General features: G+C 36.8%; 1 protein-coding gene across 1 annotated transcript; it reads right to left on the bottom strand.

Annotated features, from left to right (window-relative positions):
- Positions 1-266: 266 nt before the first annotated feature.
- On the bottom strand, positions 267-9,236 carry DHRS9 (dehydrogenase/reductase 9). Its single transcript, XM_072418287.1, has 5 exons — positions 9,115-9,236; positions 6,773-7,112; positions 4,480-4,738; positions 2,902-3,065; positions 267-1,717 (listed from the first exon to the last, which is right to left on the bottom strand). The coding sequence occupies exons 2-5, from the start codon at positions 7,083-7,085 to the stop codon at positions 1,494-1,496; spliced, it is 960 nt and encodes a 319-aa protein (XP_072274388.1). The 5' UTR covers positions 7,086-7,112; positions 9,115-9,236; the 3' UTR covers positions 267-1,493.
- Between the last annotated feature and the right edge of the window lie 10,362 nt (positions 9,237-19,598).

Raw genomic sequence — 19,598 nt, 5'->3', positions numbered from 1 at the left:
ATAAGGGAAACATACATATGGTGCCACAATGGGAGAAGTACATGGGATGGCAATAGTCAACTTTTTATGTGTTGCTCATCTAGTTATCCCCTACCTATTACAAGTATGCAAGAAATTAAGCCATACTTTTTATATTTTGGTGACTTGAAAAACATACAACAGACATTGGATTGTGGAGCCAGATAACCAGGATTTTCGGAAGCTGAGATCAGAAATGGCACATGCCAAGGGGATAAATTGGCTTAAAACATTTCACGCAGTGACACTTTTATTTTTATGAATTTATTTTAATGAATTATTACACTGAGGTAGAAGACGTCATTAATCATAGTATAAGAAGCAAAACACACATTACATCAGCAGATAACATAATCCCATGGATATAAAAGTTAGGATATGCATATTGTACAATATTATTTACTAAAGGTGTTTAGGTTGTTCAGGCAAAATTTTTTACCATTCTAAGGGATAATTCACAAAGCTTAGTGAATTTAGTAAAAATCCATATTAGGTATATAAGTAAATTATTTCTTACATAGTGATTTTCCAGTTACATGAACTTCCTAAAAACCTTTAGGAAACCAACAAAACCAACCCTAATGTATTTAAAGTATCATGTGCTGGTAATCATATTCACATTATTCAGGAGATATTTTTTACACTCATGTTGATAGCTAAAACTTTTTTTTATCAATTAGGAAGGATTAAAAACATTTTTGTTTGCTTTTTTTGTTAAATTTGGGGGATTCCTACAAAACTGAGAGGCCAACTCTCCAAATTCCCTTTTACACATTAGTCATGACATATGTCCTAATTGTGATTTTAGATTTGTCATTATCATCTGTCCCTTTTATAATGGTCAAATAGACAGAGAAGTGAATCTCCCCAGCAACACTTTCAGACTCCCAAAACTAAAAAATGTGTTGTCAAAGATATAGTGTAACCACACTGACATATCTAAACAAAATACATTAAAAATATGAATTTCTGTATTGCATTTCTGGATTTTTTGCATTACTGGACAATGTATTGTACAGTATAATTATATTGTGTTTGGAAGTGTTAACCTACGTACACACTTCCAATTATTATCGTTGGTAAACGAACGACGAACGATCCTGCAATATATCTGCGAACGATCGTATAGCACCAATCCTGTACATACAGATAACGACACGATCGTTCGTAGATATTGTACACACAATAGATGCGATCGTTTGAGCGGTACAGGAAGTGACGTGCACGACAGGAAGTGAACGAACGTTCGTTCATCACGCATGCTCAGACCATGGACGATCAATGAACGATCGTACACACGAATGATGGTCAACGATCGTTGTCCAATCCGATCCACCGGTCCGGTCGTTCATTTCTTTCCTCGTTCGTCGGCGTCGTTGGTTACTTTTTTTACGAACGGTTTTTGCCCAATCGATCGTTCGTCGTTCGTTCGTCGTTCAATTTGAACGATAAAAATTGGAAGTGTGTACGCAGCTTTACATTGCACCAGTAGTAGGGATCTTCACTTTGTTTTTCAGTATGACAAAGTCCTGAACAAATGTTGGCATGTAAGATAATGGTATCCAGAGATAAGTGGCATCTCTTCCAACACTGTAACGAGTCCTGGGATGTTGACTGGTCAAAGCATGCTCCATACACCATGCAACAATTGACAGGTCACTTTCTCGGATATGGTTTAATTTTTGTTTTTTTGCAGCATCTGCACAGGAAAAAATATCATTTATATATAATATTATGGTAATACATTTTAGAGTTGATGTAAACAAATGCAGCCTTTTTAGGACTTTTTGGATGCTAAAAACCCAAACAAAAGAGGCAAAGGAGGATGTAAAATGTTTATAACTACAGAAAAGGCCATGGCCATATAGGGACTGTGTATGCAAGGAGGAAAACACTAAAAGCAGAACATACAAGATCAACACATAGATTCTTTTGGGAGTTCTATTTAATTAGGGTTCCCCTTTATCAGGGCTTGGTGAACAACCAATATAAGGGCTTGGTTAAACAAACCTTAAACTGTTACATGGGAATAAAATGACATACCAGGAGAGAGGTGTGGAAAGTCCATGATTGCAGGTCTGTAAAGCTAGAACCAATTGGTCATAAAGAATCCTAAGTGTAGCATTGTTCCTGCACAGTTGCAAACAGCTTATACAAACAGCTATGTTTTTATACACACATGTAATATTTTTAAGTTTTTCTTCAATTTTAGATTGTTTGCATAAATAATAATATTTCTGCAAAAAGCACTTATGCTGCAAAAGTTCCTTTTATGTTTTGTTCTTTTGCTGTATCCCCAACTAATGATCTTTTGTCCTATGTACAGTCCTTCAGATGAAACCAAAATAAAAAATGATATCCTTTATCAAACGTATCCAGAGTTTTTATCTTTGCATTGTTTTCTAACTTTTTTGCTGTACCTCAAACTTTTTTCTCTATTTGGTGCCCAAAATAATAACCCCATATTCTAGAATCTAGATGTTGTCTTTTATGGGATTTCTACACTGGCAATACCATACTTGGTATAAACACCATACTTGGTGTTTATAGATGTGTTTTAGACACATAGAACAATCCGTATAGCAAAGAACCTACCGTATATGGAAAATGTAAGTTAATGGACCAAAACTAAAACAGCCATTTATTTTTAAAATGGTAGGAACATAGCACACTTAATGTCAAAAACACTAGATAATTAGCATATTTTAAATGTACACAAAGAAAACCCAATATGATTTTCATCTGAAAATGTACAGCCCTTTGTATTTTCCTATGGTTGTTTTCTTGCAAAACACCGGAAAATGCATCCTAGTGCACACACCCAATGAGAAACACATAGACATGCAAGCATACACATACAGCAGTTCATGTTCCAAAAATTACCTATTTGTAAATAATTGTCTCCATACTCTTCTTTAATGCTGGCAGAAAGTTTCTCCCAGATAAGGGTACGTTGTTGTAAAACCTTGTGTGGATCAGACAAAGGTGTTTTAAACAGACCAGGTTCAATGCAGCAAACTTTTACTCCAAACGCCTTCATGTCTCGCCTTTACAGAGATAAAACAAATGGTATTATAGTCTATAGATTTTTGTAGTCTAGTTCAGCTGAAATACAAATGTTATTTTATATGATTAGAAGCTAATAACAAGCAGTTAATCGCTGAGTTCCTGAAAATGGAAACCTTTATATGTGTTACAGGGCAAAAAAATATATGCAGTACATATTTGCTATACATGCACATTTACCCATTTAACAATATAGACCCTGCAATTACAGGCAAATAACTGATTACCGGCCCAAAATGCACTGAGTTTCTTTAGCTTTGTACATACACTAGATTTTGCATTTGCATAGCTGTTACCGGATATTGTTTAGTGATCAATCCTGATACTGGGTACTAAATAACCAACAGGACCCAGTGCGGAACTTCCCACTTGTCCCTCTTCTCTTCATAGACCAGAAAAACAGAATACAACTATATACAGTGCATATTGTTACAATTACTAAAGATCATTTCCAGTGTCAGCTATTGCACATCTAATTAAGGCTTAAGGCTCTTTTAGACTTGCAGCTAACTGTACAGTAAGTCACTTCAGGGTGCACAGCAATCTGCTGCTCTGTACTCAGGAGCGGCAAACCACACTGCAGGTCCATAGGTTTGTATGCATGTCTCTTGCATGTGCAGTTTGTCTTTCATTGAAACACCTGCCTGATACATGCCTATCCTCGCCCATGTGCTTAAAGAGCAGCCCACATATCATGAGATATGTGACGCAAGTATCCCAGGAGGCTGTGGGTTTCCCGTTCAGTCTTTACCACCATGACGGTAAAGATGGAAGCCATCTTTAAATAATGTTTAAAATGTTATGATAGGGCCTCCTTAAACTTTTTGAATAATCATTTTTTATTGTACCATTTGTATAATTAAGGTCTGAAGGGATGAAGGGATGAAGCATCAATACGCATGTCAATGATAAATTTGGACTTCCTTCTTTCAACTATATTTGAAAGATCATGCAAATTATGCATTGTATATTTTATGCACCTGGATTTGCCATTTCAATGTTAACCTACATTGTTGTATTTGTATTTTATTGCCAGCCATTCCTGGTAAAACTAAACAGAAAATTGATGCCTCTAACACAAGTCCTTTCCATCAGAACTGTTACCATTTACAGTGACTTTATCATGGGGGCAGCCATTTCTGGCCTTCTTCTAAATATACTATGTGTCTGGCTAGATCACTTAACTACATTTTAGTCACAGGTCTGAAAGAAGTAAGTTTTGCAAATGTCAGAATTCCATCTCTCTTAACCTATACACATTATACTAGTTTTAAGTCAGCAAAACTATCAGTATGGCAACAAAGAAAACTATCATTCCCAAAATGATGATCCAGCAGCATCAATCTCCAATATTCACTAGTGACAAATTCCCTTTAAGCTAAATAGACAACTTACCGTAAACTGTCATTAAATCCTTCAACCCCATATTTGGAGCAGAAATATCCACCACCACTAGCAGCCACTCTGCCACCAACGCTGGAAATGTTGACAATCCGACCTTTTGCTTTCTTAATCATAGGAATCATAGCCAAGGTCACGTGGATTAAACCAATTAAATTAACTTCAATGGGATCTCGAATATCATCGATAGAAAGCCAGTCAATGGGAGCCAGAGTACCCATAACCCCAGCATTGTTTACTAAACCCCAAAGACCTAAAAGGAGAACAAAAAATAATGAGACACATACAGTGGAGAATGACTAAATATGACTAAAGTATTTGTAGTGACTTTGTATATAACATGTTTGGGTATTTATGTCGTTAGAATTAATATTAGTGTTAACTATTTAACAGTTTTGTGAAGAATGAGGATAGGTATGTATGGTTTAAATTAAAAAAAAACATACTAGCAATGCTCCAAATCCTTACAATCTAAAAGGGAAGGTTAGCAGTAGCTATATGTCACAAATTACTATGCAGTAACAGGAGAAATCAGGAAAATAAGTAATGTGAATTCGGAGGGAGATTTTAAAGCCTGATATAAACTAGGGTGTAGCACCCCTTTAGTGATAAGCCACTTTAGGTGGGGGTGTAGGTCTAGATATTTCTGGATTGTTCTGGGCTTTGGTTCTCCCATGAAAGTGATTGGTTTGCCAATTTTAATGTTACTAGTAAGAGTTTCTTGTTCTAGGGAGACCGAGCCATTAGCTCAAAGTATGTATTTGTCTGCTGGTTGTCGTGTTTTGCGTCTATTGAGGCAGGCATTCAAAAGTGGATAAACATGTGGAAAAGAGAGAGATTTGTGTTTACTTCCATGGAGTATTAAAGATTTGACCTTGGGGCTGGATGGCCCAGGGGTCCTTGGCCGAGTGGGCCAGGATCTTGAACTGCTAAGGAGGGAAAGAAGAAGCCTCCTGCAGTCTGTGACACACTTTATGTTAAAGGAGAAGTTGTTAGAGATGGGGAATTGCTGGAGGATGCTGTTAGACATAGGCCCACATGTGCTTGATATTGGGACTGTCCCAAGAGGGTAAACTACTTCAACGGTGAGTTTCTGCACAAATTTCAGACTACAAACATTGACTACCGAGGCCTTTAGTGTGAGCCTAGGATGTAGATGACACTCTTAGACCGAAGATGGACCAAGCCTGTGTGAATTTTTCTGCCCTGTCTGAAGGTTGTCTGGGAAAACTAATCCTCTATCATGAGCTTGAGGGCTACACAAGCTTTACACTACTGCTTCACTACAGAAATAAATCATTTTCATATTTGCAATGAAATCCAGCTAAATAGGTTTTTGGGTTGTTTGTATTGCCCATGCGACCATGCGGTGAGCCATGGGAACGGAAGAGGAGAACCCAAAGCCACACCTTTGTTTTGGACTTTGTTAGAACAGAGGTCCCCAACCCCCGGTCCGCGGCCCCCTAGTGGGCCATGGTCATCTGACAGTGGCTCTTGCCAGTGCACCCACCAGCAGGGTTAGAAGAAGGATGCCGCTTGGGGGGTGCACAGGCCAGAGCTGCAGACCATGTCTCCCAGAGATATTGCAGGCTCAGGGAGGTGGGTGGGTTGTGTCTCCGAACACAACCCTCCCACTCTCCGATCGCATGCTCAGACCTGCAATGAGAGAGTGGGCAGGTTATGGCATTATGACGTTACTCTGGGGGGGAAGTTTGTTCACCTTTGAGTGACACACGGCTCCCCGCGCATGCGCAGTCCGGAGTCCATGCTTTTAGTGGTCCGCGACCTGCAAAAGGTTGGGGACCACTGTGTTAGAAGACCTAGTCCCTAAATTTCCATAATTTAGGCAGATACATGTCCAGAGCAAGATGATGAATCCTACAGAATTTAAAGCAGGCACACTGGGTATCAACATGGCCGCCTGTAGCAATGAGTGCACACAGTGGGCAACTATGCCAGCACTGCATTGTATAGCAGTAGGTAGATCATATCACCATGGAAGAGAAATTGGAAACCAATTAAAAATTAAAATTTAACATTTTTCATAGATAATGAAATATTAGTTATATAGGATTAGATGGTAAATGGGTTGCAAAATATGGATTTTTACTTTTCGGCCTGCTTACACTTGGATGGACATGGATAATTAATTATTGTGTCGGGTCATGCAAATGGGAATGCCATTAGAATAAAAGTAGCACAAGTTACAAGTGGGATTAATAGGTGAGTCCACAGAGGGAAAAATAATTTCTGAACCACTCTTTTGGGTAACATGGGTTCAGCTTACCTTGACTCCCAGTTACCTCCTTCACCCATTCTGCAACTCTCTGTACACTCTTAGTATCTGTCACATCGAGTAACACAGTCTTAAGTCGTTCTGATGTCTCCTGTTTCAAGAGACAAGCTCCATTTTCCGTCAAACAGGTTGCTAGAACTCGGAATCCTAATTTATCAAATGAGCGTGCAGCATAATTTCCAAAACCAGTGTCACATCCGGTAATTAGAACATATCTGTCTGTGAATGTAGAAATTCTTGAGCCATCTCTAATCCACCACCAGATATACAGGACAGCTACACAAATTAGCACAAATGTAAACATTGTCAATATTTTCTTGATTAGCACATCCTATTAAAAAAGTAGAAATTCAAATGAATTAATATAAGCACAGCAGTTATAAACTAACAACAGGAGTTATTGATGCTATTAAATAGCCTTATTAATAAAAAAGGAATATTGCACATTATTGTTGAGAGAGTGCACTATTAACTACACACTTGTGGTTTCACCTGTTTAAATAAATCATAAAAATTATGCCAAGTAATGCTGAGAGTTACACTACAAATAGTGATTATTAAATGGTCAATTATTTTTGCACATGGAATATGATTTTTTTCAATGTTTCTGGTAATGCACACATTCATAACTGTAGGAACATTTCCATTAAGATTTAGATGACTCAATGTTGGGTTTTATCAGTCTTTAGCCAGAAACAAACTAAACAAATTAAACATTTATTTCCAAGTTAAAGCCAAACTTCACTAGATATAGGATGCAAATTAATGAAGCTCTGTAATATATGATATGTAATAGTAGTAACATGCAAATAGACAACAATCCATTGATTATCAATTCTGCCACACACTTGCATAAATATGTAAGTACAGTAACAGTGGAGCAGGAAAGAAAAAAGAAGGGGGTAGAGTGGAATTTGTGTTAGAGAAATAATATTTTGTTTCAAGTCAGTTAACATAGGAATATTTATAATACATTGGTTGTGAATAACCTAATTACACCAGTCCATTATTAATAAAAAATAAATATTTTTCGCACATAGAGTATTATGCTTCTGCAGGGGAAGAGTTCTGTTCAGCAGGACTTGTTGCTTTACAGGTGTAGCACTAGGGTATATTAGGACTGACCTCTATTGAGCCAGATCAAAGGTAGAATAAATGCCATCTATTTTGTGGTTGTTCATGTAAGGGGACCATGAATTCAAGGTGGGCTTCTTTTTTCAGATCACATTCCAGAAGTGTCATAGAATGTGCAGGCAGTACTATAGATGGGTGGTACCCTGAATTCCCGATCCTACTACATGAACAACTATGATCTTCATTGACAACCACAACTTTTATTAACAAAGGACTGATGCTGTTCAGTCATTCACAACTAATGTATTATAAATATTCCTATGTTAACTAATTGGAAATAAATTATTATTCTTTAGAACTCATGCCACTCTGAACCGTTCTTTTTTCTTTCCTGCTCCACTGTTACTCTAGTATATAATAGTCTCTATCTAAACTATATCAGCCTATAAATAGCACAGCCAATCTATATTAGACCTGGCTGTACTGTGTGGCAATCTTAGAACTATATTGCTAAAAATACTAACTATTGACACATAAAATAATTTTACAACTGTGTTTGCTTTGAGTATTTACCTGGATTGTGGGTTTATTGGTCATAATAAAGCTTACTAAGGAGTCCCACTGATCATACTGCAATCTCTATTATGTTTAGAGTTGAGATGAGGACAGGCATACCCATGTGGCTCCTGAACGCTGACATTTTGCCAACCACTCAGCTGTTCACACTACTGTGCTGGTTCCTAAAGAAGCAGCTTTTGCACATTTTGTAGCAGGCAGAATGAAACTCTCACTGCCACCTCCAATCATTCTCTATGGGCTTCAGTGGGTGAGATGCTACATGTAGCGTCACATCCAAGAAAATAGTTTAGGGGTGTTAGGAAGCAGTACCTATCCTACAACCTCTCTGCCAGCCGACACACAGATTCTATATGTCCTGGGAGCTACAGGGACAAAGTAAGTCTTTTCATGGAGAAAATAACTCTTCTTCTATGAGACCAAGTACCTATTTATTATTGAGACAAGAGAAATTAAAACGCTGAATTGTTGTTTATGTGTGTGTGTATATATATATATATATATATAATATATATATATATATATATATATATAATATATATATATATATATATATATATATATATTTATTTATATATATACTGTAAAGCAGAATATGAAAAATACAATAAACATAAAAAGATGCATCCGTAAATCTCTGACTTATGCACACAATGAAATATATTTCGGTCTTTGGTACTTACATGATGTGATCTCTTGCAGAGTGGAACTTAAAACACACACTTGTTGGTTTGACAGCTTCCTTCTGTTGGAGTTTGAGGAAGTAGCTGACCTGCTTTATTGTATGACATTGTGACACATTGTGCTACTAGTCATATCTGTTGCCTAACAAGACAAGGTATGATTACTACAAATAGCTACTATAATTGATTGGACAGCATGTCCTGCTATTGTCATAACCCCTCCCATATTCTTTATAAAGATATTTCATTATTCAGTTTCAGTGTATTAGTTCATATTGCACTGAAACATTTTATGACTGTTTGCTTCTCAGCTGACACAGATCAGCCTAACAAAGATGAGGCTGGGCAAAAGATTAAAATTAATCTAAGACAGGCATGGGCAAACTATGGCCCGCGGGCCATATACGGCTCAATAGGGATGTTTCTCTGGCCCTTTGGGTGGTCCACAGCTCTGAGCAGGGTCAGGAGAAGGACTCCCACTGGGGGGAGCGCACCGACCAGAGCCGCGGAACACGTCCCCTGGATCGCAGCCTGCGATGGGGGAGTGGGCGGGCTGTGTCCCTGCACACAACCCGCCCACTCCCATATCACAGGCTCAGATCTGCAATGAGGGAGTGGGTAGGGTTATGCCATTATGGCATCAGGTTTAGTGGTGTCATGATGGCATAACCCTGCCCACTCTCCCATCGGCCCGGCCCCTCTGTCAAATTTTTTTTTAGATTGTGGCCCCTAACTAAAAAAGTTTGCCCACCCCTGATTTCAGATTTTAATATTATCTTGCTACTAAAATGTTTCTCAATTAGGGTATGAATATGGTAAAGGACAACATTTTGTTTATTACTGTATGAATATATGTAATTATATTTGGTTCAAAAGACTCCTTAGATTGTAAGCTCTTTTGGGCAGGATCCTCCCCTCCTCCTGTGTCATTGTTTGTATTTGTTTGTCATTTGCAACCCTAATTTATTGTACAACGCTGAAGATTATGTTGGCATTATATAAATACAGTTTATTATTGTTATTATTATTATTATTATTATTATTAATAATAATAATAATAATAATAATATTAATAAGTGTTATATGTGAGCTACATTTTGTAATCCAAAGTGGTGGGACATTGTTTCCCACATTCACTCATTCGCTTACATCTAGTGGTTATATAGATATAACAAAGAAAACTAGTTTACAACTCAAGACTTATGTGTATGTGGTACAAACACCTATTCTTAGATGGGTGAGACAGTGAGGGTCAGTTGTTGCAGAAAACTGAATATAAGAGAAAGAATCCCCTGCTTTTTTTTTCTTTTATGTTCTTCATATTTTGAACTAAACATTTACATAACTTTTAGTTTTTGTTGCAAAAACAGAGGTATTGTTGGTCCATAAGTGCTTCTCATTAAATGGTATTATTGGTATGATTACCCAAAATAACATTTAGCATACCACAAACATACCAAACTTGTTAGCCTTTGATGGGAATGTATAGACCTCTTTCCAACTGTTTAAATTTTAAAAAACGTATTAAAAAAAAATAAATGTATATTTTGCTCTGTGGTCAACATTTACATATATATTTGAGCCAACACTATTTGGAAATAACTAAAGCACTATTATTCAGCATGCAGTTGCTCCAAAGCTCTGAAAAAGAAGGTCTGTGTAACCCCTAAACATGTTGTCTTCTAACTCTTATCGTGTCTAAATTTCCATTTGATCTCTTGGCTCTTTAATGTATGCGCTTAGTGTAAGGTCCTCTGGTGGTTTGCAGGCACATAGGAGTGGAGGAGAAGAAGAGAGTGGAGGACCTAAAATAAGGAAAATATTTCTACGTTTTAGATCATATTAGTAGCATCTCTCTTGTGGTTGCCCATGGTAATGAAAAGGGGGAGTAGTAAGCAGTTCGGCATCACCTGCTTCCCCCACTATAAAATAGGTTCACAAGGTTGGGGCCACTGGAAAGGTGCTACCACCAGGAGCCATCGGAGAACACCTATTCCCCCTGTCTGAACTTAGCCTGACAATTCTTTTATCTACATTTGAACTGGCATAAATCAGTATTGAGTCTGAAAAAACCTGGAAAAAAAACCTCAAAATACGTAAATAAAAACCAAAATAAAAGGAATGATTTACCAGTTACCACAGACCTTTGTCCTCACATTTATCTATCTAATTTAGTTTACTCACCTAACCTTTTGCCTGAGAATTTCAAATAATTAAACTGCAGGCTTTTAGATGTTGCTTGTCATGCAAATGTATTCTAAGCGTTGGTGTGTGGTGCAATTTGCAACTAAACATACCTCTAAGTTTTCAGGAGAAAGTGGACTAAATGAATCTGTCCTCTGACATATTTTGACTGTGTACAGACTGGGGACCTAACACCCACCAGGGCAAAGAGCCTTACCTGGCAATAGGGGACTACTGGAAGGCCAGATAGCTGGCCTTACATGGCACAAAAAAGCTAATTTTGGAGGACATATCACTGGGGCTCATTAGTGGTTTTTCTAGTTCTCTAGTGGGCCAAGTCAACCCTGACTGTGTAAATATTTATATATATAGTTCCTACAGACCATAATCAGTTAGTGACTGTCCTTTAATGATTCGGTGAAGGGTTGTTTCTAACAATTGTTATTGAATGTTGTAGGTCCACACCAGGCCAACTTGCATGAAGTGCAGAAGAGGAGCATGATGTACAAACAAATGAAACATGAGTTAACAGAAGGGTGATGTTCTCAACCTAAAGCTTCCATTTAACTGATTTATTTCTGAGGCTATGTTTGGACTGGCAATGAGGCTGTGGTGTACTTCCTCATCCCCCTGAACTGCTTTTTCGATGTTACATGCTATAAATTGTTCAAATGCTGATTCAGCAAAAACCAATGCAGCTGTTTATAAGCCCAGGCCACACAGAAACATATGTTCCTGACACTGGTCTAAGCATAGCCTTTATGATACTGGAAAACCCTTTGAGATTATGTAAACAGAATATGAAATCTTTATTTTCTCTGACGTATATGATACATGATTCACAACTTATTATGAAACACTGTTTATACCAACAAAACGCGTTAATCATTTACAAGGCCAAGAAAGGCTTTCCTGCATACAAGTCACACCCAGAAAATGTATTTGCTGTATTATAGTCCTGGCAGAAGTATTTTAATGCCAACTGTCTGTGACTCATCTCTCGGTAAATACCAATAATTTAACACAGCTAATACTAATAGTATCATATTTAGAAACCTGTGTATACTCAGGATTTCCTGTATTGTAGTGTTTCTGAGCTAGGGTTATTTCAGAGTTTGCTAGGGGTTCCATGTGCAATGTTCACTTTGTGATTTCCAAATCAGTTCTTTTTAGCTATCTATAAGGGTGACATTCTTCTCATTGGCCAACAATGTAGGAGAAATTGGGCTTGATTTATTAAAGCTTTCCAAGGCTGGAGAAGATACATTTTCATCAGTGAAGCTGGGTGATCCAGCAAACATGGAATGGATTTCCTAAAATCATTTACTATTTGTTAGCAAATGTTTTCAATCCTAGAACAGATACATTCCAGGTTCGCTGTATCACCCAGCTTCACTGTTGAAAGTGTATCGTCTCCAGCCTTGGAGAGCTTTAATAAATCAGGCCCATTATCCCCAATGACTCACTAATGTCCTGTGAGCTTTGGATATAAAAATTATAGAAGGGGTTCCCTGAATACCTGAAAATTTTTTAAAGTGTTCCCCTATGTTAAAAAGGTTGATAATGGTTGCTATATTGCACCAAGGAGGAGAGATACATATTTACATAAATAAATAAGTCACCTACACATCTATAATTTGTTGTCCAATGCAAAGCATTATTTTATTACTTAGCAATATTTCAGGACCACTTTATTTATTTATAATGCACTGACATTTTCCTCAGATTCCTATTAAATCCATGGTCATGGATGAAGCCAGGTAATTCACTAGAATGTTTTTGGTGATTTGGGTCGAAAACCAGAGTGCCCAGGGGGAACTCATACAAACATGGCGAAAGCAAACAAACTCCAAATACAGGCTGATCAAGGTTCAAACCTGGGATTCTAGTGCTCGATTGCTAGCCACTGAGCCACCAGGAGTTCCAAGCCTCTGTGTTGTCCACTTATCTGTAATAAAGACTGTCAAAGACTGCTGACATGTTACAAGTGAAGACTCCAGATGTGGTTGGAATCTACAGGAAGCAGTTACAAATCATTGTCATTTCATGAAACAGGATGGTAAATCAGGATTAGGAAGGCAAACCATGTAACTTGTACATTTTCATTTGAATTTAATAATCACAAAATATTAGTCTGTATGCCCATTAAAGTAAAGTAAATTGATGTGATCAATGTAATAATTAAAGATCCAATATTTCATCTATTTGCTGGAAAGTAGCTTTTTTTGGCCATTTATTTTATAAATAGGAACATTGGCACTATATCAAAGTACTCATAAACGTGCCAGTGGCTTATAGAACCATGAAAATGCTTTACTTGCTTCAGCATAATAAATTCCACACACTCTATCCTCTTAACCTCTGTGAAATGTCTTTTTACTCCTAAAATAGACACAATTTTTCATATTTCTCAGAAAAAGGCCTTGCTAGCTTTTCTTGTTGGAGAAATTCTGTATCAGCTGAACAGCACTGCATCCTTTTGGCATAAATGAATGTCAGAGAGAGATTTCCTATCTATGGTTTGATATACATATGAAAAGTCAGCTGGACTGTATTGTACTAACTAACATGACATTTTTTATTTTCAAGAAATTAATTTCCGCTTTAGCTCTGCAGAGCCCCTTAGTGGTGGTTTTATCTTTTTAATTTCAAACATTAAATGAAAGTAAAAAAGTAATTAAACTTTCATACACTAAACCTGTAAGTATTACTGGACTGCATTGGAGAAAAATCACTTCTACTTGTCTAACAGGACTGTGCAGTATGGCAGAGATTTGAAAATCTTGGGAATGATTAACTAGGAATTACATATCTTTTGGCTGGAAAAACAGCTTCCATGTGTTGTATGTATTTTTGTCAATTCATTAAACAATTTTTTTTGGAGTTTAACTTAAAATCAAGAATAGACATTATTTTGTATTTCAATATTTTTTATTAAAAGTTTTCAAAACGTATTACGGACAAGTGAGGGAAGAATGTCAGGATAACAATCTTATGTAATCAATAAGGCATCAGAAACAGTAAAACATAAGTGAGACCAATATGGCAACAAATGAACTTCACATGGCAAGGGACAGAGGTGTGGGAGGGATGGGGTGAATGGAAGGATCAGAAGGTATCTTGCTGTAGACATGGTTTCAAGGCAAAGGAAAGATGTACCCCAAGAATGCAGAAGCCATGTTACTAAATGCAAAATAAACATAAAGCCAAAAAGAATGTGCAAAGTCAGTTAGCACGTTGTAAGTAGGATGTCCATGAGTCAGTCAAACTTAGAAAACAAATGGGATGGTGGAAGTTTTCCATGCTTTAGCTGTAGTAATTTGAGCTGCTAACAAAATATATCTAGAAAGCTTTTTATTTGGTAAAGGCAGTGACATTTTTTTTATTGCTGAACAAAGCACACTCTGGGGGTACTTGAGTAACTCAAAGACCTTGGACAAGAACTTTGTACTACCAGGCATGACCACTACATATGACCCATTGTGCCCTTTGAGAAGAAAAGCATAACGGGAGGTAGTAGGATGGTAGTGAGATATCCCATCTGGGACTATTATCTGGGAGTTTTATAGAACACTCAGAATGGTATAATTCTTTTTGACTTCATCTATGATTTAATTTTTTTTCCGGTGGGCTTTAAACAAAAATTTTAGTCTACAGACCTGCTTTTTTCCTACTAATGTGAGCTGCATGATGCAATAACAAAAGCTGAACTAAAATCTTATGTAGGAATAAAACATAAAAAGCCTTGTAGATAGTGTCCTGCAGATAGAGCCAAACCTGCAACCCTAGCACTGCAAATGAAGAGTGCTAACCACTGAGCCAACGTGCTGCCCATCCTTTCTTAAAATCAGCATGTAGTAAAATAATATATATACACAATATAGCACTGCCAAATGTATGGCTGAACTTTATATATATATGGTTAAACCTTGACAATTGGACAATTGGATCAATTTTTTGCAAAGGTTTTTACCATATTATTGAAAAAAGCCATTTTTGTGTCCCCAAAACACAGCAGCCTTCCAACACTGTCCACCTGAGTTGAAAAAGTTTAAATGGACATCGATGTCTCTTTGTTGTTTTGTAACTTTCATTCCAAGAGCAGGTCCTTTGTAGAGAACATATGTATGGTGACCCAGCGGTCATTGACTTTTGTAAAATCGATATTTTCACTTTAACTTGTCAATGTGCAGGTTAAGAGAAAAACACTAATATTAACCATCTGCAATACAGTATATCTATCCATCTCTATTAATCTATATCTATCCAATTAAGTTATTATACTCATAAAAACTTTTATTTTCTATTTTTATTTCTATTTAGAATGTCTCTTCCATTTTCTCCCCAGCAGATACTTATATAGTATCTCATAGCTGAAGCAACCATCATTAACTTTTATCTGCCAATTAGTGCAGTTATTGCTATTATGATGTTCTTGCAGTAAACCAAACTAATTTGTGTGATTAAACCTTTAATAAAAGCATCATTTGTGATAAAAAGTAGCAAATATTGCAAACAATAAATTCAAAGTGTGCTTTAGCAAACTGACCAGTTTTTCTCTTTCCTGAATTTTTGTATTTGTTTATCTATCTTGCACCAGACACCTACAGGGATACAGGGTGGGTGTATAGTTAAATGTACACAAAGCAGGTAAGTATTTAAAGTAAAAAATCATTGCTATGTTTCTTTTATATACTGACAGCTGTGAATATGCAGCAGCTCATTTTCGGGTTTCCAAGAGGTAACTTATGCTGGGGTTTTGTTAAAGTATAGCTTAATGCAGATATAGAGAAATTGCATTTAGATGTTATCTTAAAGCATATTTAAAGCCCGAACTCTTGGGTGACTGGGTGCTGCATTCTGTAACGGTAAGTATGATAAACTGAAAAAGATAACTAAAATTCTGACGGTTTATGGGAAGGGTCACTAGGACAAATAGAGCCATAGAGACAGCAGTACATACTTGGCCGAAGGTACAACATTTTTCTTTTTCAAAATTTCCAAAGAAACAAAAGTTTTGTCCTTTTCAATTTTCCGCAACTTTCAGTTCCAATAACAATTGTCATCACCCTTGTAAAACTAGTTGCTTTAATGCAAAAATGCTCATATAATAAAATCCAACTGTAGCTGTTTCATTTTGACAGAACTCAATTTGAACATTAGGGTAACAAAGTGCAGGGACGCGGAGAGGGCAGGTTCGCATTGAGTGCACTCACCTTTTACACAGTCACACAATTTTCAGAAATGTATTTATTATACCGTCAAAAATCAATGTACCAAATCTTACAGTAAAGCAGATTTCTATCAACATTCTGTACATGGCTTATTTATCTGTTGGGTATCGTATATAACAGATTGCTTGTTGTGAAAAGGCAGTTCTGGTGCATGATTCATTCACTGTGTTGACATATTGTATGCAAAGCCTACCAGCCCGTGTTCTTCAAGCTGACCAAACTGTGTTCATTATTTAAAATGTTTTAATGTATTAGCATAACAGCTGAGTATTCCTGTTGGTTACAGTTGTATGATACTAATAATTAATAGCAGATATTTTAGCAAGGTCTGAATAGTCTGTATTCACTCCTGACATCAAAAATAGCTAAACATATATGTATGTATATGTGTGTAACTAGGTTCTCAGGTATGAGACATACATTTGTTGTTGTCTGGTCAAAATCCACAAATGAGAATTTTTACACTCCCAGTAATATGCTGCCATGCTACAGGAGAGAAATCAAATGTACCAACATAAAGCATTAAAAAAAAAGAATTCAAAGCAGAAGTAAACTAAGAAAAAGCTCACCTTTACCTTCTCAGATCTGTTGATCCCTCCTGGAGGTTTCCTGGATCTGGTCCTGTGTTGTCCTGGTAACCTCCTTCTTCATGGCATATAGCAGCGCCAGGTGCCGCCATCTTCTTCTGCCTTGTGCATACGTCACCCAATCTCGCAGTGCGCAGGGGCAAGATCGGGTGACATAGATGGAAAAAAAGAGTACGCATGGGCAGTTAAATTGTCATTTTCCCCCTTATTGAAGAAAAAACTAATTGTGGGCAATATCAGAAGGAGCAGCCATGCTACTATACAAAAAAAAATGCGGCAATGTAGACAGAATGGAAGATGTTGTATAGTAGCATAGTTTTGTTTTATAGGTGACCACTGCTAACCAATATATAAAGAAAACCTAATTCAGTCTAGAGCACATGGATACATTTTATTTTCTGAATAATTTGCCAGAATACAACGAGAATCAACTAGACCAAACCTGGGGATTTTGCAGCAAAGCTTCTCTAAATTAGATAAACACTCTACACATGGACCACATTGAGAGAAAGGAGCGTGGGTGTAATGGAAATCTTTTATTTATGGATCTTTTATTGTCTTCTTATAAATAGAGTAAATTAGAATGGATATGTTACCAGCAATATAAAAGCTATCAATCTTGAAATGTTTTAATGGCTGTAGTGTTTCTTGGTCTTTTAACATGGGGCCCTTCAGGTATTCAGGGATCCCCTGTTATAATTACTTTATCCACAGCTCACAGTACATTGGCATGGTGGTCACCTAATAATGAGTTATGGTACTTACTGTGACATATAATGAGTCCTCATAATATTTTCTCTCTTCATTACTAGTCATCAGTGTCCTTCTGTAGAAATAACCAGGCCAAAGTGAGGAACTGTATGATGGAAAAAATAACACTGGCAATATTAGATAATGCCAAAAGAAACTTTATGAACCAATGCCATGCATGAATGGGCCAGTGTACATTAAGACATGACACAGAAATAAAGTGAGTTAAAGGGCCTGATTTATTAAAAGCTCTCCAAGGCTAGGGAAGAAAGCCTAGAAATTATTTTTTGAAAGTCATTTGCTATTTGTTAGCAAATGATTTCAATACTGGACCAGATCCATTCCAGGTTTTCTGGATCACTCAGCTTCACTGACGAAAGTGTGTATTCTCCAGCCTCCGTGAGCTTTAACAAATCAGTCACAAAGAGCATACAGATTCAACTAAGAAGCTTGGACAGACATGTACTACTCTACAAATATTGCATGGAACTGAACACATAACCTAGGTATTTCTAAAAGTGTTTTTGTGTACAACAAAAATAAATAACTGCTGTCCTATAGGGACCTGCTACAAAATCAACTGTGATTGAGCAGTATTTTAAAATATTTACAAATTTTAAATTCCACTTCCAAAAATTCAAAAAATATGTGTGCCTTGAGCCTCTAGTCGTGTAACTGCACTTTGGGAGCATCTAAAGCCTTAGTGCTGGAGAGAAAGCTGTACATGAGGATCTACAGTGCAAGAATTTCCCTGCTTCTACGTCATACATTCTGCAGATCTGTGCTTTCATTACCTATCCTACTGCTTCCTAATAATTACTCCATCAATCATCAGAATATCTTAAGAATGTCATAAGAACCACTGTAAAGTGAGACAAAATAACAATGGCAATATCAGAAAATGCTAATAAATTTTGGTTTTCGATTACCAGTGCAGAACAAAGAATGGTAAACCAGGAAAAGAAAAGTCAACATCAGGGAGACCTCAAGCAATACTAAAGACTTTACCTTTGTCCTCTGTTTCCTTTATTGGGGCACAACTTCTACAGTTTAAGGCCTATATAGTTTCCACAAGATTCCATAGCCATTTAAAAGTAGAATGTCTGAATAATTTAGGCAGGTCATGAAACTTTGTATAAATATAAACCATTTTTTTCACACACAGGGTAAGTAGGGGACCATTTTTTAGAACTGGCGATAGAAAAAGTAGAGAATAATTCCATAGTAGTCCTTTTTTACCCCCATTTGAAAATGTAAAATCATCTCATCCATTGCCTAAAAGCACCTCATGCAGTGACATCATTGCTTTTTAAATATTATACATAAATCAAGGAAATGCTCCACTTAGAGGACTTGGCCCCCATAATTTAATTTCCTAACACATCAATTTACCAATCTAAACTGATAAAGTTAGATTGCCATGTTGTACCATGTCATGTATGCAGCCAAGGTTTCATATCATAGGTCACTGCCAAAATCTCTTTCCACTACAGTACAAACCATTTTTGGAATGCTTAATGTTTTGTCTATGGACTGAACCTGGTTCATTTACTCCAATGAATGGAAACCTTCTAGAAATCTATAACTAAATCTTAGTGGCCATACAAAGTTTTTTACCACCTGTGCAACCTCAGTCATTGAACTGTCAAAGAGGCGTTCGTCCGGCCATTTACCTTTCTGCAAACATTCAGTACACCCTTTAAAACTTCAGTTCATATTAATGGGCTGT

The sequence above is a fragment of the Pyxicephalus adspersus genome, chromosome 7, assembly GCF_032062135.1.
Source record: "Pyxicephalus adspersus chromosome 7, UCB_Pads_2.0, whole genome shotgun sequence".
NCBI lineage: Eukaryota > Metazoa > Chordata > Amphibia > Anura > Pyxicephalidae > Pyxicephalus > Pyxicephalus adspersus.
This window is presented reverse-complemented; position numbering and strand designations above follow the sequence as displayed.

Bases quoted from the DNA above. Each gene is read 5' to 3' on its own strand.
- DHRS9 (XM_072418287.1), bottom strand. From the start codon at position 7,085: ATGTTTACATTTGTGCTAATTTGTGTAGCTGTCCTGTATATCTGGTGG. The intron at 3,066-4,479 runs GTAAGTTGTCTA...ATCTCTGTAAAG, and splicing joins GGATTTAATGACAGTTTACG to GCGAGACATGAAGGCGTTTG. The intron at 1,718-2,901 runs GTAATTTTTGGA...TTTCCTGTGCAG, and splicing joins AGACAATTATTTACAAATAG to ATGCTGCAAAAAAACAAAAA.